Here is a 20,286-nt window from a genome sequence, read left to right as displayed (position 1 = left end):
GTTACAAATAGAATACGAATAGAAGTGAGATGCCCGATTTGGTAGCTAAAAAAACTACGAAGCTAAAAAATATGGTGTTTTTTGAAAATTAAACCATGTAAACCTATTCTGGTACAACCCCAAAATAAAATAATGAACCTGAAAATGAGTATAATATGACCACTTTAATAACCTGCCTCATCGTACTGAGAAGTTAAGAGCTCATGAATTGTTAAACCATGGGAACAGCTACTGCAACACACAGTAAGCTAGTAGGCTAGTTGTAAGCAAGTTAATGCCGAGCATAACTTTGCTCCAAAGATCATCTTTTTTAATCCAGTATCTGAGGTGGATGTGGTGTTGTCAGGCCATATGATCTCCTTAAAAATACGGATGTGTGTTCCCAACTTTGATAATTGTATATTAGGGGATGTGTGAACCAATCAGGACTGCGACTTTGTACTTGATTCACAATAGCCAGCAACTGCAACCGGACGTTAAGAAACAAAACCAGAAATGGAACGAACGAAAAAAGGGACAGACTGCATAAGATCAATGGCCTTGCAACAACAAACAGTATCCTACTTTTGGGAAGCTCAGAAATGTGTAGTCTTTGTGGAGAGTTTGTCAGAGAATTGTTAAATCAAAACTATGGCAAGCTTTGAGACAGTAGTTTAGGATATAACGTTAGATTATGATGCAATCCAATAAAACTAAGTGGTACTATTGTATTGAGTTCTTTTGTCCACTCCTTGTAGACCATGGGCAGAAAGATATACAGTCCAAAATGTTGTTGCTGTAGCATTGCTGTAATTTAGCCTTTAAAAGAATAGTTGGACATTTTAGGAAAAAATGTGTATTTGCTTGCCGAAAGAGATGAGGATATCAAAACAACTTTCAGTTCTGTACGCTAAATACAAAAGGTAAAGCCAGGAGATGGTATGGTTAGCTTAGCTTAAAGAGAGGAAGCAGGCAAGTTCACCTCCTCTAAAGTTCACCAATTAACACATTGTAAGAAATAGTTACAGAACATAAATGAATGTAAAACCACAAATTGTCTCTTTTACATTTCTGTTCATGTCCAGGTTAAACAAACAAGGTACAACGTGTTAATTAACAAGCTTTAGAGGTGCTAGTAAATGGCTAGTAAGCTAGCTCTTTCCCCCTGTTTCCAGTCTTTGTGCTAGGCTACGCTAATCACCTCCTGGCTCTAGCTCTATACTTAACGCACAGACAAGAGAGTGGTATCGATCCGCTCATCAAAATTTTGACAAGGAAGCACATAACCGTATTTCCCAAAATGCTGAATAATTCTTGAACATGGATTAAATCTATGTAATTTTTCATAGTATTAGCAGTCCATGAATGTTCTATCTAGCGCTAGCATCCTGCAGGTGGAAATAAAAATATTTATAGAATACAGCGCAAATTTAAAGAATATTTTGGTTTACATAAAGTTTTAACATGTCATTAGTTTGTGTCAAACACTTACAAAATCACACCAGATGGTGGGCTTACCTCTGGTCCCTTTGGGGCAGGGCCTCTCCACAGTGCTTCCAGTGTGGGTCTGGGGCCAGTCGATGGCTCTCCTCCTGGTCGCCTCGCAGAAGCGTCTGGGTGTTGGTGGTAGCTCAGGGACAGTGGGCTCTGCTGTACCTGAGCCACGATTGTCCTCATACGGGTCCCTCCCATCTCTTGGATCTGCTCCTGCTACAGTGGTGTCACCCTGCCCCTTCACAGTGGACACAGCGGTGGTGGTGACAGCAGAGGTGGTCTTGGGTATGGATGACGAGACGGGGAAATCTTCAATGGTTGGCACTAGAACGAGAGAAGAGTGAAGCTGTTAGAGCTCGAGTCATAAATGTCCTTGCCTTGAACTCCCGTTGTTTCTAGCAGTGGGGGAACTGCAAATGTTTTGAGTCCTGTGGCTTGTTGGTATTGCTAGAGTTACTGCTGCCCATATTTCCTGGAAAGATAAACCCTTGTGTAGCTTTCACTCGTAACTCCACCTCTTTTCTGCTCCTCACTAAACAAAATCAAGGCAAACCTGCCAACGCAACACTACATTATCTATCTCTTGCTATTTTTAGTTTACTTAAGCCCATAAATAAGACAAGCTGTGGCGGTAGCATCCTTTGACATAGCAGTGATTTCCTCTCAACAGAATCAGTACCTTGGGCTGATTAAATGTCAACAATGAAGACAAAGCCTGCCGGCATTTTACTTTTTTTCTGCCTAGTTCATCTCTCTCACTTTGATAAAGCTGGTGTGCGCGAGGAGAACTGCATTGCTTCAAGCAAAAACCATACATCAGCAATAATGCGATTCCACTGTATTCAATCCATGCCTACCCAGCAAAGCAAATCTATGTGTGAATATGCACATGTACGTGTGCAAGTGCAGTTGTGTTTGCTCCATTGCTCAGGTGTGTTCCTGCTTAAGACCACTGCATGTGCACAGATGGATATCTGCTGCAGGGAGCCTGGAGATAACTAGGAAATGAGAGCAGAAATAGGAAATCTATCAATTTTATATAGTATATGAATAGCCAATATGAATAAAAAAGAAAACATAGTGAATGTGTGTGTGTGTGTGGCTTCATGGATATACTAGTCTCCTGTAAGAATGATCATACATTTTTACCCACAACCACCTGATTGTATTTGGAGATAAAAATCAGCTTCCTACAATGAGGTATGTCGTTGTGAAAGGCACTATAGTGCTGTCTTCAGGTTCCCTGGGTGCTTCTTGGAAAATGCAATATCATGCTATCTGACACTCCATCATCAGAAACATATCTCCATTTCCTGAGAGAGAATGGTGACAAAGCCCACATTTCACGTTTCACACTAATCAGCCAGTCAGGGGGATCTTTGCTTTTTCATTCCAGTGAAATATCTGAGTTTATTACAAAGCTGCAATCTAGCGATGTGGTCCGGAGGCCACAGCAGGGCAGGAACAGTGTTCCTGTGATGCTCACTATAGAAAAATAAACCCCAAACCACCCTACAGTGAGGCTGAATTGTGACATTTTACTCAGTGACCTTTTCCCCTGGCAGGAACCCTGGCTAATTACCTTACACTCATTCAGTCATTGTATGTCTGTCACCCAGACATTCACCGGTTGGCCAGGCCAGCATGGCTGCAATGGCTGCAAAAGTAACAACTGACATGTGCAGCTAGCATGAGCAGGTGATCATAAAGCCTTCAGTTACCACCCACAGCTATGAAGGCATTCAGAATTATTCCAAGGAAACAAGGTAAGAATAACAAAAATTGGCTTTAAAAAAAGGACCCAACATTGCAGAGACAGTTCAAGAAAAGACCTGAGATGATTAGAAAAGTCATATTATATTTATTAGTTGAAAACAGGATCGCCATAGTCTTCCCCTTTTTACTTATTGGAAGATATATTAAGTACACTCAGGTAAAATTGATAACAACTTTTATTTTTTCCTAAATGGATAAATAACCAGTATAACATTGCCACATTTAAAAAAGAAAAAGTGTTTCAAGTATATTACATATTGCCAGTGAAGATTTTTTATTGACTCAGGAAAAGTGAGGTGATTCACAGGCCGACTCGGTTGATTCAATATACGCATATAATGCAATACAAGGGCAAGTGTAATTGGGTTTCAGAATATTAAACCTCTCCATACCTGAGCAAACTTCTACTTTTCCACAGGCTGATATAAGCCCTAATATGCATCTGCCTGTAACAGCATGCTTGCATCACATGATTAACCTCCTCCTGAGACCATATTGCTCCAACTCCAAGAGTTCAAAACCCTATACCACCCACATTTCAGCACAAATTATCATACAGTATCGAGAAATATTTTGTTCGGTCTTGGCCTTTCTTTTTAATGTTTCTTTGTCATCGTGACATATGCAAATGCTTTATAATAGCATATATGATCATTAGTTATTTGATCAATTTAGAGATGCTGTAAACAACTGGAAATACCAAGTGCAAGGTAAAGAAAAATATGTCTGTCTACATTAAGGCTATGTCCAACATGGTTTCCCAGAGCCCAAGGTGACGTTTTCAAATTCAAACTGTCAGAAAATATTCACTTTATTATCACTGAAGGCTAAGTAAATATTCACATTTTGAACCAGACTGGAAGCTGGAGCCAGTGCCTTTTTTGTTTAAAAAGTGACGTTAAAGCCTATGCTAACTCGGCTTCAAATCGTAGGTATTTCTCTGTAACACTAACTATACATGACTAAATACACAACCATGAAAGTTAAAAAACATCTCAAGATATTATTTATTAAGAGTTTAACGGCCAAAAACAACAATGTCAAAACAATTTCCTGAACAACAGTGTAGATGTAATTCTTGGTGTTTCCATCATGTTTATATTTGTTCACACATGCATTCCCAAATGACCATCCTGAAATATCATTTGTTGACCATTTAAAATGAACTGCCGTTCCCGTTTGAGCTGAAACGATTAGTCGAGTAAATATATTATTTTGATAATCAATTTTCTGCTTTTCTCTGTTTGTTTCATTATAAATGTAATCTTTGGATTTTGGACTGTTGATTGGACAAAATAACCAATTTAAAGACATCACCTTGGGTTTCTGGGATATTGTGATGGGTATTAATTAATCCAAAATAAAAATAATCATTAGTTGCAGCCCTTATTCCCTTAATCACTCACAAAATCCAATGGAGATAAAACCTTAGGAACATTAAGACGACATGTTCTATTCTAGTTTATGACAAAAGCATAAAAGTTGCTTTGAGTTATTTCATACTATGAGACACTTGGTCATTGTCTCTCTTATGTTCACTCTTTCAGGCCAAATCATGAAATCAGATCATTTTAATTAGGAGGGGCACCCCGATGTGGACGGAGTGATTTTTTTAATCAAAGACAAGATACACTCTTTGTGGATGTTTTAAGTCAGCATGTCTTGGTTCATCAGAGTGTGATTGTAAAGAACATCAAGAACATCAAATATACAACATATCTATTTAATACTACATCAAGTTCTGTGCTTGTCAGATGTCGATGCATTTGCGGGCTTATTTTGATGTCTCTTCACCAGGCGTACTACAATTTTCTTTTGATTGAGTAGAGCAAATTCCCATCCAGTAAGAGCCATGTGTCCTCGTCAGCACTCAACCAAGAGAGGGCTGAACCAATTAGCTACCATTTCTCTCAAGAGCCAGTGAAGTCACTCTTTATGGGCAATCTGACACCAAAGGCATACTGTTGCCATATGCTGAATAATACCTTGTGTAAATAATGGAAGAGTTTGAGATTGAACACTTGAAAATGACTGTCACCAGAGTTTAAACAGAGTGTGTAAATTAAAACCAAGCTAAAAGGAAGGAAAACCATTATGCACGACCATCAATCAAGACATCAGAGATGAAGCAGAATTAGTTTTATCACTTTATAGCCCCCCAGAGTCATTTATGTGTCTGTGAGGAAGATGACAAAAAATATTAAACCATAATCAGATAATCAGAGACCTAGATATTTTGTTTGTCCTTGCTTTTGCAGCTTACACCACTGCACTAAAAGAATATTTTTATCTCAAATTACACACATACTGTCAGAGCGTTAAAAACTATCTACCTGTCCATACAAACGCCAGGATAAATGGATAATAAGCCACCTAATACTTGCAATTAGGGAAGAGCAACAACAACTTGCAGCCAAATCAAGCTGTTATAATTGGTTTATATTTTGAAGACGTATGATTTACATGGCTAATCATCCTCCCAGTACAATGACAAATAGACAGGCAGAGCTCAGTTAATAATCATCCCTACATTAGCAGGGTCTGTTTGTACTATTAAAGGTTTCAAATCAATCTGTGCTCCAGTCCCCTTTTTCTCTTGGAAGTTTGCTGTCCTCGAACTGAGAAGCACCCGATTCAGCTGTGTACTGCTGGAAGATGAGCCGAGAACCTTGTTTCAATTAGCAGGGATTCATTTCTAAACCATATGAAATGGTGCGCAAACTTCCTATTATTATAGAAAAAAAACATGTAACAGCTGTGGTATCAGTGTTTTTTTCTTCTTTTCATTGCACTATGACCATAAACAAATGCAAGAAAAAGAACAAGAGCATGGTAAATATAAGCCGGTTAGCTTAGCTTAGTATAAAGGAAACAACAGGGGGAAACAACTATCCTGGGTCTGCCCAAAGATAACAAAATCCAACTATCAGAACCTCTAAAGCTCACTAATTAACAAGTTATGTCTTGTTTAATGTACCAAAAAAAGTGTAAAAACAACAAGTCGTTGTTTTATGGTGGGATATATTTCCTGGCTAGGCACAGTAACTTCCTGGAGTCTCAGCTGGATGCGTGGCAACCGCTCAGAGCCAAGAAAACGTCCGGCACATAACCTCTGTGCTCTTCTTCTTAAACAAACAATATGTAACGTGTTAATTAACAGTGTTGGAAAGTTACTGGACAATTACTCATTACATATTACTCATTGGAAAAGGAATTAATACTAATTATTCAACAGCAAAAGTAATTAGTTATTCATTACATTACTTTCGTTCACTCAGCTCAGCTCTTTCAAAAGGAGCCTTTATACAACACCAAATCCTCCACATCATATATCCTGCATTTAACACCTGTAGAATTTGAAAACAAGACATTGTGGTTTCACAAGCAGTCAGCCTACATTTTAGCGTTACGTTAGCCCTAGTGACTGCACACAGTGAACCCAGCTAAAGCACACAATATGCAAACTGTAATCTCTTACAGTACATGTTACTGAAAAAGTAAGCACATTACTGTAACACATAACTAAGTTATGTAATACTGCCCAACACTGTTAATTAGTGAGCTTTAGGTGGATTTTGTTACCTTGGAACAGAGCCAGGCTAGCTGTTTCCCCGTTTCCAGACTTTGTCCTAAGCTAAGCTAACTGGCTGCTGGTGGTGGCTTCATATTTACAATACAGATATGAGGGTGGTATTAATCCTTTCAACTAACCCCCAGAAAATTAATAAATGTATTTCACAAAATGTAAAACTTTTACTTTAAACAAACCAATAAAATGCTAATGATGCCCAATATGCAACAATGAGTAAGATGTGGTGTGACTCCATATGTCTTTATTCATTGTGCATTCTAGCTTAGACTCAATAACAAGACTGTCTCAGAGGATACGAACTGTGTAAGAGCTACAGTTGGCCTTTTCTTGCCTCTTTACCTAGAGCCAGTGTTGGTAATTAGTGACAGAGAAACAAATCCCACAAGACATGAATTTTACATTAGGCTGTTTATATGCACTCATGCTGTTCTGCCTCATTCAAGCCTACGAGATGGGAGCACATGGCTTGGCATGGAAGGTAAAGGCCCACAAGACAAATCATGTGCAGTTTCTTATCCCAAAACTGTGGAATATGTCATTATTTCTGCTAAATGAAAAAACTCAAGCTGTCGAGAAATTGTTGCGGGGCTCAGTGCTTTATTGGCACTTACTTGTTCTTTAAAGAGCAGTAGACAGAAAAAGCTCTGCCGGACATATCCTGTGCCTGTGCTGGGTAATTTACGAGGCCTGAAACTGAGTACTGTGGAGGAGCAGACTTGTGCAGTCACGACTAGAGTCAGAGTCAGTGGAAGGTGACAGAGGAGCTTTCAAAAAAGACACACATGCAGACAGGAAGATATATATGTGCTAACAGAAAAAAAGTTCTGAGAAAAAACACTTCAAAACTCTCTGTCGTCTATGCCTGTAATGTCCGTTTAAACAATTTCCTTCCATAATCTTGCCAAGGTTGATCCATGGCAAGAAGCAGAACAATTAGAGCTCTTGCAAATCTCCTTACTCCTTTACTTCAGCCTCTATTTCTGTTGTCGAACATCATGCTTCAGAGGGTGGAACACAGGCTTAGTGCATGATACATCTATAAATGTCCTCTGTCTTGAAGGCTCACCTGGAGGCGTCGTTCAGGGATATAAAAGCAAACCAAAGTGCAGCAAGGTGCGCAGCTGGGTTTAGCCACAAAATGGCTGAGCAAAAAAAAAAAAAACATCAGCTTTGTATTGATAGATATCTATCACGTGTCATACAGGTTATGAAATAGTGTTTTTTCTTGACATTTCAATTCAGCGCAGAGCCCACTTGTGCTCACTGCTAACAGATTACGCCGAGTGGCAAAGCCTTTCGGACAAAGCCATTAATTTCATGCCACTCGTCTTTAAGACCTCAGATCAATGCTACCTCAAAGACAAATTAATTTTCTCCTTTCTCTCCTTGTTAGTTTGAAATGCTCTCGGCAATTACTGGCTCTTCTGATTGGTTTTTTGAATTCATTGGACTGAAATCAGTTAATGCCTCTGCACATCACAGAGAATACATTGGCGGTGTCCCTCTAAGTTTTGTAACAGAGGGCACTTAGGTGTGCTTTTTATTGGCATGCACCTCTTTTAGAGAGACCTCTGAGGAAAAGTATTGATCGCTGCTGCTTTGTGTTCACAATGCATTAGTAGAGCATAAACATTTTCTTTAAATGCATGTGAACTGTTAGGAACAATAAGCAGAAAAAGATCAATGTGGGGAATGATCTTTGCTAATCACTTCAGCCAGGGCCAGATTTAAGAAACCCGTAGTGTTACAAACACTCTACACAAGTTAAAGGAAATACCGACAAGTTGCTAAGGTCAATTATTTTCTGCTTTGATCACTTTGCTAAAACTCCCTTATAAATATAAACCTGTAATCCTGCCGGCACTTCAGCGCCTCTCTAGGATGAGCATTACAGCCAAGGTTGATGCTTCTGACAGAAAAGGACACAGACGCTCATTGTGTTACATGAGTTCTACAAAGGAGAGAAATACACTGGGTTTGGTGTTCGAAGTAACTTCACTCTGTGGTCGATGAATCTTAATGGGCACAATTAATTTCCTTTACGCCTCAAGTGCCCCTCAGTTTCAGAGAGAGAGACATTATTTCAGCACCATTAGATTACCCTGCAGAATAGGTTGTTTAATTCAACGCCATATCATGGGCAGCAATAAATCCTAATAGCTACACAGTAAAGAAGTTAAAGGTGTAGATCTGAAAAAACCTAATAAACAAGAACCAATTATTTTCAAGTGCCATTCACAAAGCCCAACATGCTGCTGCTGGCCGTGGCATCTCGAGATGCCTCCTTTCTCCTTCTTGAGCTCACAACATCTGAAAATGTTCCCATAAAACACACTGAATGATCCACCGCGACAAGTTCTGCTGCAAGGACGCATTTCTGATTGGCTCCCAATAACAAAACAGTGGTAGGAAACGGGTACTTAGAATAATGAGGGAAATCAACAACTATGTTCTATTGTGTTCCTTGATTAAATGCACTGTTCTTGCAGCAAGTGGCAACACTAAGCCTATGTGGCATTTATGTTTACCGAGGCATTACAGTAGCTGAGAGAGCGCATTAAACCCTTCATTGAAAATGCTCTGTGATGGCCACTTTCCTCCTCTCCCTGAGCCTCTTTTGAGACAAGGAGGGTAATTATGATAATTCAGTTGTTAATTACATTTACATACATCAGGACGTGAACAGTTGAGCAGACAGTTTGCATGCATGGAGAACTCATTAAAGTTTGAGTATTTTTCATATCTGGTCTAACATACTCTTAATTGAGGATTTGGTTGTTCAGCAAAACAGACACAAACTTGGAACCCCCCTTGGGTGTTGAGTTATCATGATAGGGAGATTCCAGGGAGCGGCAGGAAAACAAACAGACGTGTTGACAAGAGGCCAGAGTTCAGGAGCACACCATTGAGACATAACGCCAAACCCCCGTTCAACTGCTCAGGTCAAGAATCAGATTTCCCCCTGGCAACCCCTCCCAAATATCCAGAAGTTAAAAATCATAAGATAATCCAGACCAGCGCTCAGGGGCAACCTGAGTCTCTAACATAACATGAAGTCGGGTCAAGCTCCTTGTTTCCCCACTTTATACAGGAGACTTAGCCCGGCTCTGTGGGGTAAGGTGGCTGCAGTGAGGTAATTAAGCCCATCATAGGTTTAATGAAAGGTCCCTGTCTGATGACACATATGTCGCCTCTCAGCACTTCACAGATTAATTTAAGCCCCCTAACCGCCTGACAAGATCCTTCACTGTAATTGATCTCTGTTTCTAGCCTTTCCTCTACCCTGATTCACCATGTGGTACATAACTCACACACACTTCAGCCTGGTGGTTTAAGAAATATTATACCACAATAGGATGTTGATTATCTCCTTATCTATTGCAAAAAAAAAAATGGCTTCTGTGAAGTTGATGAGGGTAGCCATGGCAACACAACTTGAAATCCCAAGGTAAGGAGTAGAGGATAACCTCTATTCTGTGCACAATACTTCTCAAGTAGTATTCCCAGAATATTATATATATATATATATTCATAATGGTTTTGGATGAGGCCTGAGATTAAAGAATTTGATAGGGTCCAAGCTTCAGCTGGAGTTAGTGCCTCAGCTTGCCTCATGGTAATAAAGACACAGGTTTTTGAAACGGTGTGATCCCACTGGGAGCTATCCCTCATTCCAAGGTGAATCAGTAATTTCTGTCTGCAAATGAGCCCTTTCCCCAAGACTAACACAACCCTCTTTTCTTTATCACACCTGAATTGCATCCAAAATTAAAAGGCAGCTATCTGTGTCACGCCATGCTGCAAACAAACAATAGAAGAACAACATAAAGACAATGAACTAAACAAATAATGGAGCAGCTCTCACCTTCACCAGGATCTGGTGGCCCAAAGTCCAGGTCGTAGCGCAGGATGTAGAAGTTATTCCACACGTATAGCTGGTTGTCCCTGGGGTTGTAATCCACAGCTGTGATGTACTGGTACTGGTTGGGGAAGAGGATGTCAGTGTACTCGCCCTGGCTCAGCTTGGTATTGTAGATGTAATCAATTTGGCTCCTGCTGGCCTCGCTCTCATTCTCTTCGTAGGTCGAGCGCACCACGTGTAGCACGCCGCACACCATAAAGGCGTTAGAAGCAGAGCGCTTGTCGTACGCTGTCTCCCATGTGGCCTCAAAGCGGAGAGTGTATGGGTTGAGCTGGCTCACCACAATGCGCCCATTGTTCTGCTCTGTGGCGTAGATTACCCATAAGCCCCTCTCATCTACTGCTAGGTCAATGTCCGTCTTGCCACCCCAGCGATAAGGTGAGGTGTCGTGATAGTTGGCATTATTAACAATAGCCTCGCCACTTTTGATGCGAGTGCGCAGGTCAAACTTGACAATATTACGAGTGCGTTCCTTGTTAAAGAAGATAGCACCATCATAGGCCACGAAGCCTGTTCCGTCAACACGGTGCGGCAGTTTATAGGTTGTCGTCTGGCGACCATTTTTGAAGTCCTCCAGAGAGGCGTACTCGATGAGGGTGTCAGTGCGGTAGGGCGTCCAGGGCATGAAGAAGACTTTGTCACCGGCCTGCAGCGGGTCTTTGCACCAAGACCCCGCTTGCTGCTCTGCCTCAAACAGGAAGGTGGCGTCTCCTACACCCTTCAGAGTCCCGGGACAAATGAAAACTAGTGACAGAGAAGAGAGTGAAACAAAATACAATAAGGCAAAATATTTCAAGCATAGGCTACTTAACACATTTGACACGCATCATTCTCGTTGCTGTACAAATCAAGTGAAGGACAAAAAGATCAGGGACTGTGAATTTGGAGGAATCTTAACTAGTGCTTTTGTACTATTGCTAATGAATAGGGAAAAAAAGAAAATAAATGAATGTGTCATAGTGATTATTCAGAATGAGAAATGTGAGGTTAAGAGAACTTGCATCTCAAGGGTTTGCCGCTACATCCTAACAGGGACAAAACAAAATAAAATGTGAACAAAAAAGGTAAAAATCCTGCAAATGAAAGACAAGGGAAATGGGAGAAGTAGAGGTCACGCTATTTTTTTTTTTTAAATACCAGCCTGTCTCTGACGTCAAATGCCACATGAACAGCTGGGTACATGGACACACTGCACATGCATATTCACATGACTGAGGTCATAAACCAAAATGATAAGGGAACATACTTCACATCTTGTGATAAGAGTGAAAAACAGGTTGTCAATGGTGGTGGCGGCAGCAAAGCAGAGGTAAAATGAAAGTGGAGGTTGAGGAGTAGATCGAACAGTGGTAAGGATTTTCACTACTTCTGTGGCAAAAGACAAGAGTAACCACTGATGGGTGAGCGAGGCCATGGCAAGGTTCCCATTTAGACGGTTTTATATTAATTGGTTCTGGATAAAAAGGGACACAGTGAATTCTTGTTTTCCTTTCAAACATTTTTTTTCTTATCTGTGCCAATCTCACTCAGCCATCACTGCTATTTCACATCACGTGCTATGGGTGCAGCAGAAGTTGGGCCAAGCAAACTAAGACTGTGCCAAATAAGAATATATATACACAACTACTTATTCTTCAAGGGTTAACACAGTGCTAGGCAAGAGTCCCTGAAACAAATCAACACCCAACAGTTGGTGTTTTCTTTCACATTGAGAGAAAAAAAACTACATTCGATGACCGTGAATGTCATTTGAAATTCTGTTTAGAAATTCATTTGGACTCCGTGGGTGCAAACAATCCTCCTATGGGTTTAGCATTTGACAGGAGAGGCAATCAGGAGGGGGAGGAGGAGACGTGAGGGGAGCTGTACTCAACACCACAGAACAAGGAGCCAGAGGGGGGGGAGGGGGGACTAGACCACTCATTTACCTTTTTGCTCCACTTCTATTTCAGGCATTGGAAAAGAAAGCAAAAAAGAATGCAAAAGGGAGAGAAATGTTATCATGAGACAACTACCAGGTACAAAGAGAAGAATTAGTTGGTGGATATGACCATGAGATGGACTGCAGGCCTGCTTTGGGAAGAAGAGCTAGGGGGAAAAAAGGTGTTTGTTAGTGAAACGGCCTCTCATCCTAGGATATAAAAGCAGACAAGTTATGGCTGGAGACAAGCTATGTGCCATGCTTTCCAGCACATTAAACTTTTCATTCCTACTGTCTTTAACTGCCAACAAAATAATGCATTGGCCACTGTAAAAGCAGAATAAATCCCCCTAAAAATGGTTCTCCTAAGTGGCAGGAGAAAAAAAATCTCCTAGTCATATTTAGATGGATAACATTCTTAGAAAAACAGCACAAGAGTTATTTTTGGCATGTATTGACTGAGGGTGGATCTTGTTCAAACTTTATAAACACAAATCAAAACTTGATTCCAAACTCGCCCACACACATAAAACATGACACGGTGCTAATGTTACAGACCAAATTCTTAAATGAGCCAAAGAGAGCAACGGCACATGAAATGACTGATGAACAGTCGGCCTAATATGGAGTTTCTTTAGTGGACTGTTGAAGCTGCATACACTGGGTGGAGGGGGAGAGGCTTGAGACAATATGTGAAAGATTGGAAGTTAAAAAAAATGAGAGCAAGAGGTTAGTTGGGGGGGGGGTCAGGACAGGAGGTGAAAGGGAGGTCTGTTTGAAAGAAGAAAAAAAAGAGGTGAATATTTCTGAAAATGTTTACAATTCATCAATTTAAATACTAAGTACTTTCACAGGCTGGGTTGAAGCCTAAAGCTGCTCTGTAAACTACTCTAAAACACCCTTTTAATGTAGATTAACTCAAATCAGATACCATAGACAGAGTTTAAAATAGTGCCGGATTTAACCAACTCCACAGTACATTTAATTAAACCATTTTCACAGAAAAACAATGTGATCCATGACCAAATACAGGAATTTGGTTAAAAGATGCAGAATCATCTCATACTTTTAGGATTTTTATCACTGTTTTACTCTAGTATCATCTGTAATATGTTTCCACAGAACATTAGTGAACATAATGAACTGATGTAAGACCTATAATGTACCCATTTCTTTATAATCTCTCCTTTATTATCTCAGCAAAAGACACCAAATCTAAAGTCACGGTTATAAAAAGCCATTTAAAGGGTCAGTTCATTCAAATTACAAGAAAAAAAAATCTCAGTTACCCCCAAGTGGTATCTAGCAATGCAGATAGATTTGGTTTTATTTGCCCAGGTTTGGAAATATCTGCCTCTGAGATTTCTTCCACTTCCCAAACACAATAAAAGTGAGTGAAATTTTGTGTGTGGTGCTCACAGCAGTGAAAACAAAACATTTTTATAGGGACTATTTCTTAAGTAGGAAGTTGTTCCAATCAAAACCTTTCACAGAGAGTTCTGTGGATTATCCATAGTAACAGGGACACTGTTTCTGAAGAAGATTTTGCTGTTGAAATTTTATTTTTCAATGTTATGAGCACCAGAAACTAAAAAACCACAAATGTTATTTACTGCTGTTGTACTGGGGTGGAAGCAAAAATCTCACACAGACAGTGAAAGGGTTCGTTAACGTTGTACTGAATCAAAATCTAGTATCGAATCTTATCATATTTGAATCCTTTCGAATCCCCGTTCGAATCTAATCTAATCAGATCTAGCTTTCAACATTTCTAAATAACTAAACATATGAATAACTAAAACTCAAAGATTCAATTTATATCAGTAATCACATACACTAAAACGCGGCAGCCAATTCATGTTCGCAACCTGTAGCTACAAAGACAAGAAGACAAGAAATGTTATGTTATGTCTTGCTGAACTAAAAAAACACCCAGTCTACTCACAGTCATAGGGTGGTGTTACAGTTTTCTCAACATCTTTTCCCTCACAAACAATCTTTGGCTGAGTACAGACACTGGCTTGCAGAGAGCACATTAACCAGACAACAGCCAGAAGCTAATTTAAGCCATTACAGAATTAACATTAATTAACATGTCCAATAAGGTCCAATGAGAGATTCTCTGGCCTTTGAGCTTAACGAATCTGGGTATTTTGCCAACCGGGAACCAGATCCAAAATGGAAGCAGCACCCAACCCTTAAGATGGATATATCCAAACCTGAACAAATAAAACCAAAAGTAGTAGGTAATTGAGAAAATAGTTTATTTTTGTAATTTTGGTGAAACTGACCCTTTAAATGACTCCAACACTAAATACTTCAACTTAATTTATCATTATTAATGCTAGTCTCCTTCCAAATACTTCCAGTTTCCAGTTGAAGTATCATCTGTAAAACAAACACATATTTGCAACTGAAGAGAGTCTGTAGTTACAGCACATATGTCTAGTCTACAGACATTTTAAAAGCACACAATAAGAGTTCAGTATGAGATTTGGATGGCGATACTTACTATAGGGAACACACTCATACTGGACCTCTAAGTACTTGTAGGTGCCAGGGCATGGATCAGGAAAGACATCAGAGCCAGTGACAACCACACACTGCGTACGGTTGTTGCACCTAGAAAAAAAAAAGATTGACCAGAGATTTCATCATGACTACCCACACCAAGAGTACTTGGCAAAGACAACATTAATAACACAGAGGGGGGAAAGTTCATTGTTACGGCTAAAAAGAAATTGACGAAATCCCAGCCAGGGCTGTCACATATTCATTCTAGTTTAAACCTTGGCAAACAAAGAGAGAGGGATGAAAGCATTAAGGAAGAGTAAATTAATGTGAATGAATGTGATAATGAATAACAGAGTGAGAGAGCAGCGAAAGGCATGTTAGGAATTAGCGATGGCATTTCCTTTAACAGCGTCTTCATACCGCTATTGAAAGGGAAGACATTCATTAAAACACACACGACAGGTGGCGGTGACATGCAGTGGACTGGAATGGTGGCCTCTGGTGAAACGGAGCGGATCCTCTGCATGTACGCAACAAACACCACGTGACTGTTTCGTTTCTATGAGAGGTATTTGCCTTCCAGTATGAAATAGTGTCCCTCAGTGAATTTACAGTCTGATGTGTGAATTGCAAAGTTAGTGTGTGTGTGTGTGTGTGTGTGTGTGTGTGTGTGTGTGTGTGTGTGTGTGTGTGCAGATGTTTCTGGGTGCTAAAAAAGTTCAAGAGGGAGAGGGAAAAGAAGAACAGCAGAGGACTGAATTTGTGTAAATACTCTATAGGGTGAAATTGGCTCCACTTCAATCAAGCTCTCTTGAGGCCGAGGGATTGAGAATAATGTCAGCAGTAACAGAGGCAAACAAGGAAAAATTGGCACCAAAATAGGACATTCAACAATTTGCAAGCTTGACATAAATATTTCAGAAGGTCAGTAGCAGTCATGCAAGTTGGACATACATTTCAACATTGGACATGACTTTCAAAAAATCATTAGTAATTCAAGAGGTTTTCTGTGGCTGCAAAATGGGATTGTGCTGCACAACAACTACACAAAGCCTTGACTGTGCACTTTTAACTATGCAGAAGTAACGAATAAAAAGGTAAAAGTATGTACATTAACCAGAAAGAGAAGCTACACTCTAAATCCAGCTCTCCATTTTCATAACAAAAACCCTTAAAAAGGCGCAAAGTCCATTGTGAAGATAACAAATAGCATCATCAGCACTGGTTTAAACATCACTGACAATATGGTGCCAGCTGCACTTAAGAGATGTATTTTTATTGCTTCTCTGCAGTGAGAGCTGCTGCGAGGGAGAAGGGTCACTATATCAAAATGTGACTGACAGCAGAAACACTTTAAATACACCCTGATACTCTATTTAATTCAGTGTTCAGAGTTTATAGGTCTGACTGACACTAGCTCCGAATAGCAGAAAGTACATTTACTCAAGTACTGTACTTATGTACAATTTTCAGATACTTGTTGTTTACTTATGTATTTCATTTTATGCTACTTTGTGCTTCTACTTCATTTCATTTTACAGGAAAATAATGTACTCTACCTCACTACATATAACTGACAGCTATAGTTACTTAGCAGATGTGTAATTATAATAACATTTATACATAATAATATTTGCTCCACTTCCACCAGTTACAATATTACACTGCTGCTTAAATGTTGATGCATCTGTGATAATAATCCAAATATAAAATACATATAATACACACTTTGAAAGGAGCCGTCGGCATCAGTTATTTTTACTTTGTGCTGTTAATACTTAAGTATTTTTTACTAAAGTAAAACTTTTAATAAAGGGTTTTTACTTGTAATGTATTTTTTAATTTCTTTGCTACTTTTAGTTAAACCTGCATTAACTGATTTTTTTTTTTGCCACGAACAAGCTATAAACACAACTCTGACATAGTATCACCTTTTAAGCTGATATTGTGTGTTTGCAAAAAAAATGCCTATTTACAAATACAGAAGACACGGAGCAACATTAGCATTCATTTGGAGTCGTGTTTCTGGCCACCTGCTATATGTAAATCCAATATTCACTCTCTTTTAGCTCAGTTTTGGTCTCCACTAACTCCTGAGAGAAATATCTGTCTCTTTAGCTTCTAAATGCTCCACTATGTTCACCAGCTAGTTGCTAACTGTGTCTGTTGCTGAGCAGGTGGTGTACAGTCAGTTTATCAGAGCATTTTTGCTGAAAACAGCGGCCTGCTTTGGCTGGAAAAGAGCTCAATGAGTGCGGTGAGACTGAACAAAAACATTAAAGTTGCAGGCCGAATAACCAAAACAATGAGCTGAAAGACATTAAAGCTGACGGGAACTGCAGAAAGCGACCCTTTTCACATTTCAAATGACCATGTTCATTTGATTCATTGATTAGTGCAGCTTTAAGCAAAAGTTCTAAATACTTCTTCCACCACTGTTAATGTCTTTCAGATAGTAAGAATTCACTCTGGCATTTATTGTACTGCAATTTTTAGATGCTCCTGCTTTGGAGAAAAGGGAGGTGTTGTTGCTAAGCATTTTGACATGCTTCCTCCGTTTTAAACTGCTATTGAAATCACTGCATTTAATCTCTATTGCACTGAGCACAATCTCATGGTAGTAAAGTGTTTGAATTCTGCTTGCTTTCTATCGAAGAGCTGCACCTCTGACCGGGTAAAAGATTTATTCTGTTAGTTACACTGGGTCAGAGAATGGGTGACCATTGAAATAAGGTAATGCAAGTCAGCAAAGCAGCCTTATTTAGAGTACCTTCTTGTGTGTGAATAGTTTTTGTACCTACACTAGTAGAAGACAGAGAGGTGGAGACAACAAGACCGGCAGAGAGAGAGAGGTCAGACATACTGTCCATTTATAGTACATCTCTGAGGGAATGATCACCTGAATATCAAAAGTATCCATTCTATCAGTTCCTTCATACATTTTTCATCCAGCCACTTTTCTTTTTTGTCAACAATCAAACCTTTTTCTTGCCAAAAACGTTGATGTAGATGTTTTTTGAAAATCAAACCATTTGATTCCTGTCTAGTTGTTTTTGTTGTGATAAACGAGCTGCTGATGAATACTTTTGGTTGCAATTTCCAAACCAAAAAAACTGCCACTCTGTGCTGCAGACTTCCCACTGTTTCTATCTCCCCAATCTTGTTTAATATGTTTGTTTATCTGTCTGTGGTGCTATTGCCTTTTGTTAATCTTCCCGATATTGGCAGCACATTGTGTCTTAATGTGGCGTAGTTTAAATATCCTCCTTGTTTTAGTTTGCTGCAGACGGAAGGAGGACTGATTAGAGTCTCCCAAAGCTTTGTGACTGCTTTAACATCCCTGGTTATCGCATCAACCTTAATTACGGTCAGGAGCCCATTTCCTCTGATCTGAATCATTAGAATAATTCTGGTTAAGGGCTTGCGGTGCAGAGTCTTCTCAAAGCCTTCACTCGCACACTGCCTCCAGGGAATCTTCGATGGAGATAAGTTTGAAGTGCAGCTCCAGCAAGTGAGAGTCTGACTTGTCAACAGATGTGGTGCACAATGTAGCAGGTTGCAGTCAAACCAAGGGGCATGGACACTGTCAGCGGCGTGTTACTGTATGAGAGTACTGGGACTCAGCTGTAAATTTAGAAAGACAGAGTAAGACAGGAGGACTTGATCTATTCCTGAGCTATTCTGTAGTGCTGCATCTCATGGGAGTAAATACAAAAGTAAATTAATCTGGGAAAAATCCAGAGGTGTAAGATGGTGGGCGATGATGTTCAGAAGCTTAAGGGAGGCCAGGTTAGGAGAAGAAGATGAACTGTGCTGGTTACTATTTATGAATAGTTCATCCAGTGCCCTTTAAAAATACGCACACCTCTAGGGGTAAGCAGCAGTCGAGCTGAAATGTTGCTGTGCTGTCGTTTGACAGCAAAGCAGCATCCTGTGAGAGGGTAACCAGGATAAAAGGCATGATGATGGGCACTGCTCACTACCTGAGGCAAAGCCACTTCAATGCAGTACAAGTGTTTGAACAAAGCAAGCCCAATGTTCCAGATAGGGAATTAAGAGGATGTTCATGTGACTCACAGTCTCTCTGAGCTACGCTGATTATGACTCAAACAGCAGCAACAACGCGCAGCTGGTGTGAAGAGCTCTGCCGCACGGATGTCAATTCCTGCCTGTCAAGAATTAATCTGCGCCCCACTTTTCTGAATTTCAAAATGCCACCTACATGATTTGGGTAAATGAAGGAATAAAAAAATTTAAAAGGTGTGAGATGTTGAAAATTGTCCGGGAAGTAGGTGGCTGTACGAGCAGGGTGATACATTTCTTTTGTATGCAGAAATGTTAGTGCAGAGGGGGGAAAAAAAAGAGATCCATATTTTGCCTCCCCAGCTCCTGGTTATGTTTATGAAATAAGATCCCTCCTCTCCCCAGAGTTTTACCTTTGTGATATAATCTTGTATGCATCGGGGAGGTAGCAGTTGACGTTCTCCATCTGGAATGGGTCAGCGTCACAGATCTTGTCGTCAGTCCGGCCGTAGTTGGCCGTCTCGATCATAATGACATCACTCCCCGGGCAGCGGAGATCAATTGCATATCCCTCACACGAGAGCTCTCTCCTGACCAGCCCGAAAGGCAAGGCCGCACGGCTGAACCCTGACAGAGGGCGAGAGACACAAAGACAAAGAAGAAACTTTAGGCAAATAATAAAATTAATGAGTGAAAAGGATCACTGATTCAATACAGTAAGACCACACATCATGCGGTAAAAATCCACTGGCACAAAATAAATAGGCAACAGCAGTCCAATGTTTACCACAGTTTTAAACAGACGGGCCATTACACGCGATACAGGAATGGAGGAAAGAAAGACGAAACAATTCATCTCTCCATCTCTCTGTGGTCTTGGATGTTGGCTAAGACATCAAATCTAAGTCATTGGAGACCAAGGGTAACTTCATAAATTCTTGAGCAAACACAAAGGCTACAGAGCAACAGGAAGGCCTCCATCTAGAGAACATCCACCGCAGACCCAAACTTATCTGGACTGAGAATAGTTTGTTTTACAGTCGTACAAGCCCCCTCATTTGTTTC

The 20,286-nt window shown here is 40.1% G+C and overlaps 1 protein-coding gene across 13 annotated transcripts in view; it reads right to left on the bottom strand.

Moving 5' to 3' along the window:
* The window catches only part of LOC122887390 (adhesion G protein-coupled receptor L2-like), an 86,958-nt gene that overhangs the window by 30,712 nt on the left and 35,960 nt on the right, over positions 1 to 20,286 (bottom strand). For 8 of the 13 annotated variants that reach the window (XM_044220567.1, XM_044220568.1, XM_044220569.1 and 5 more), the window contains exons 3-7: positions 19,635 to 19,848; positions 15,197 to 15,306; positions 12,692 to 12,706; positions 10,707 to 11,507; positions 1,498 to 1,797 (exon numbers count right to left, since the gene is read on the bottom strand). In XM_044220567.1, coding sequence (XP_044076502.1) covers positions 1,498 to 1,797; positions 10,707 to 11,507; positions 12,692 to 12,706; positions 15,197 to 15,306; positions 19,635 to 19,848 — 1,440 coding nt within the window. Of the gene's footprint in view, positions 1 to 1,497; positions 1,798 to 10,706; positions 11,508 to 12,691; positions 12,707 to 15,196; positions 15,307 to 19,634; positions 19,849 to 20,286 lie in introns of those variants that run through there. The other 5 variants (XM_044220561.1, XM_044220571.1, XM_044220572.1 and 2 more) reach the window with 2 other exon arrangements.

This window comes from Siniperca chuatsi, linkage group LG13, assembly GCF_020085105.1.
Source record: "Siniperca chuatsi isolate FFG_IHB_CAS linkage group LG13, ASM2008510v1, whole genome shotgun sequence".
NCBI lineage: Eukaryota > Metazoa > Chordata > Actinopteri > Centrarchiformes > Sinipercidae > Siniperca > Siniperca chuatsi.
Note: the sequence above shows the minus strand (reverse complement) of the source record. Positions and strands in the feature narration are given on the sequence as shown.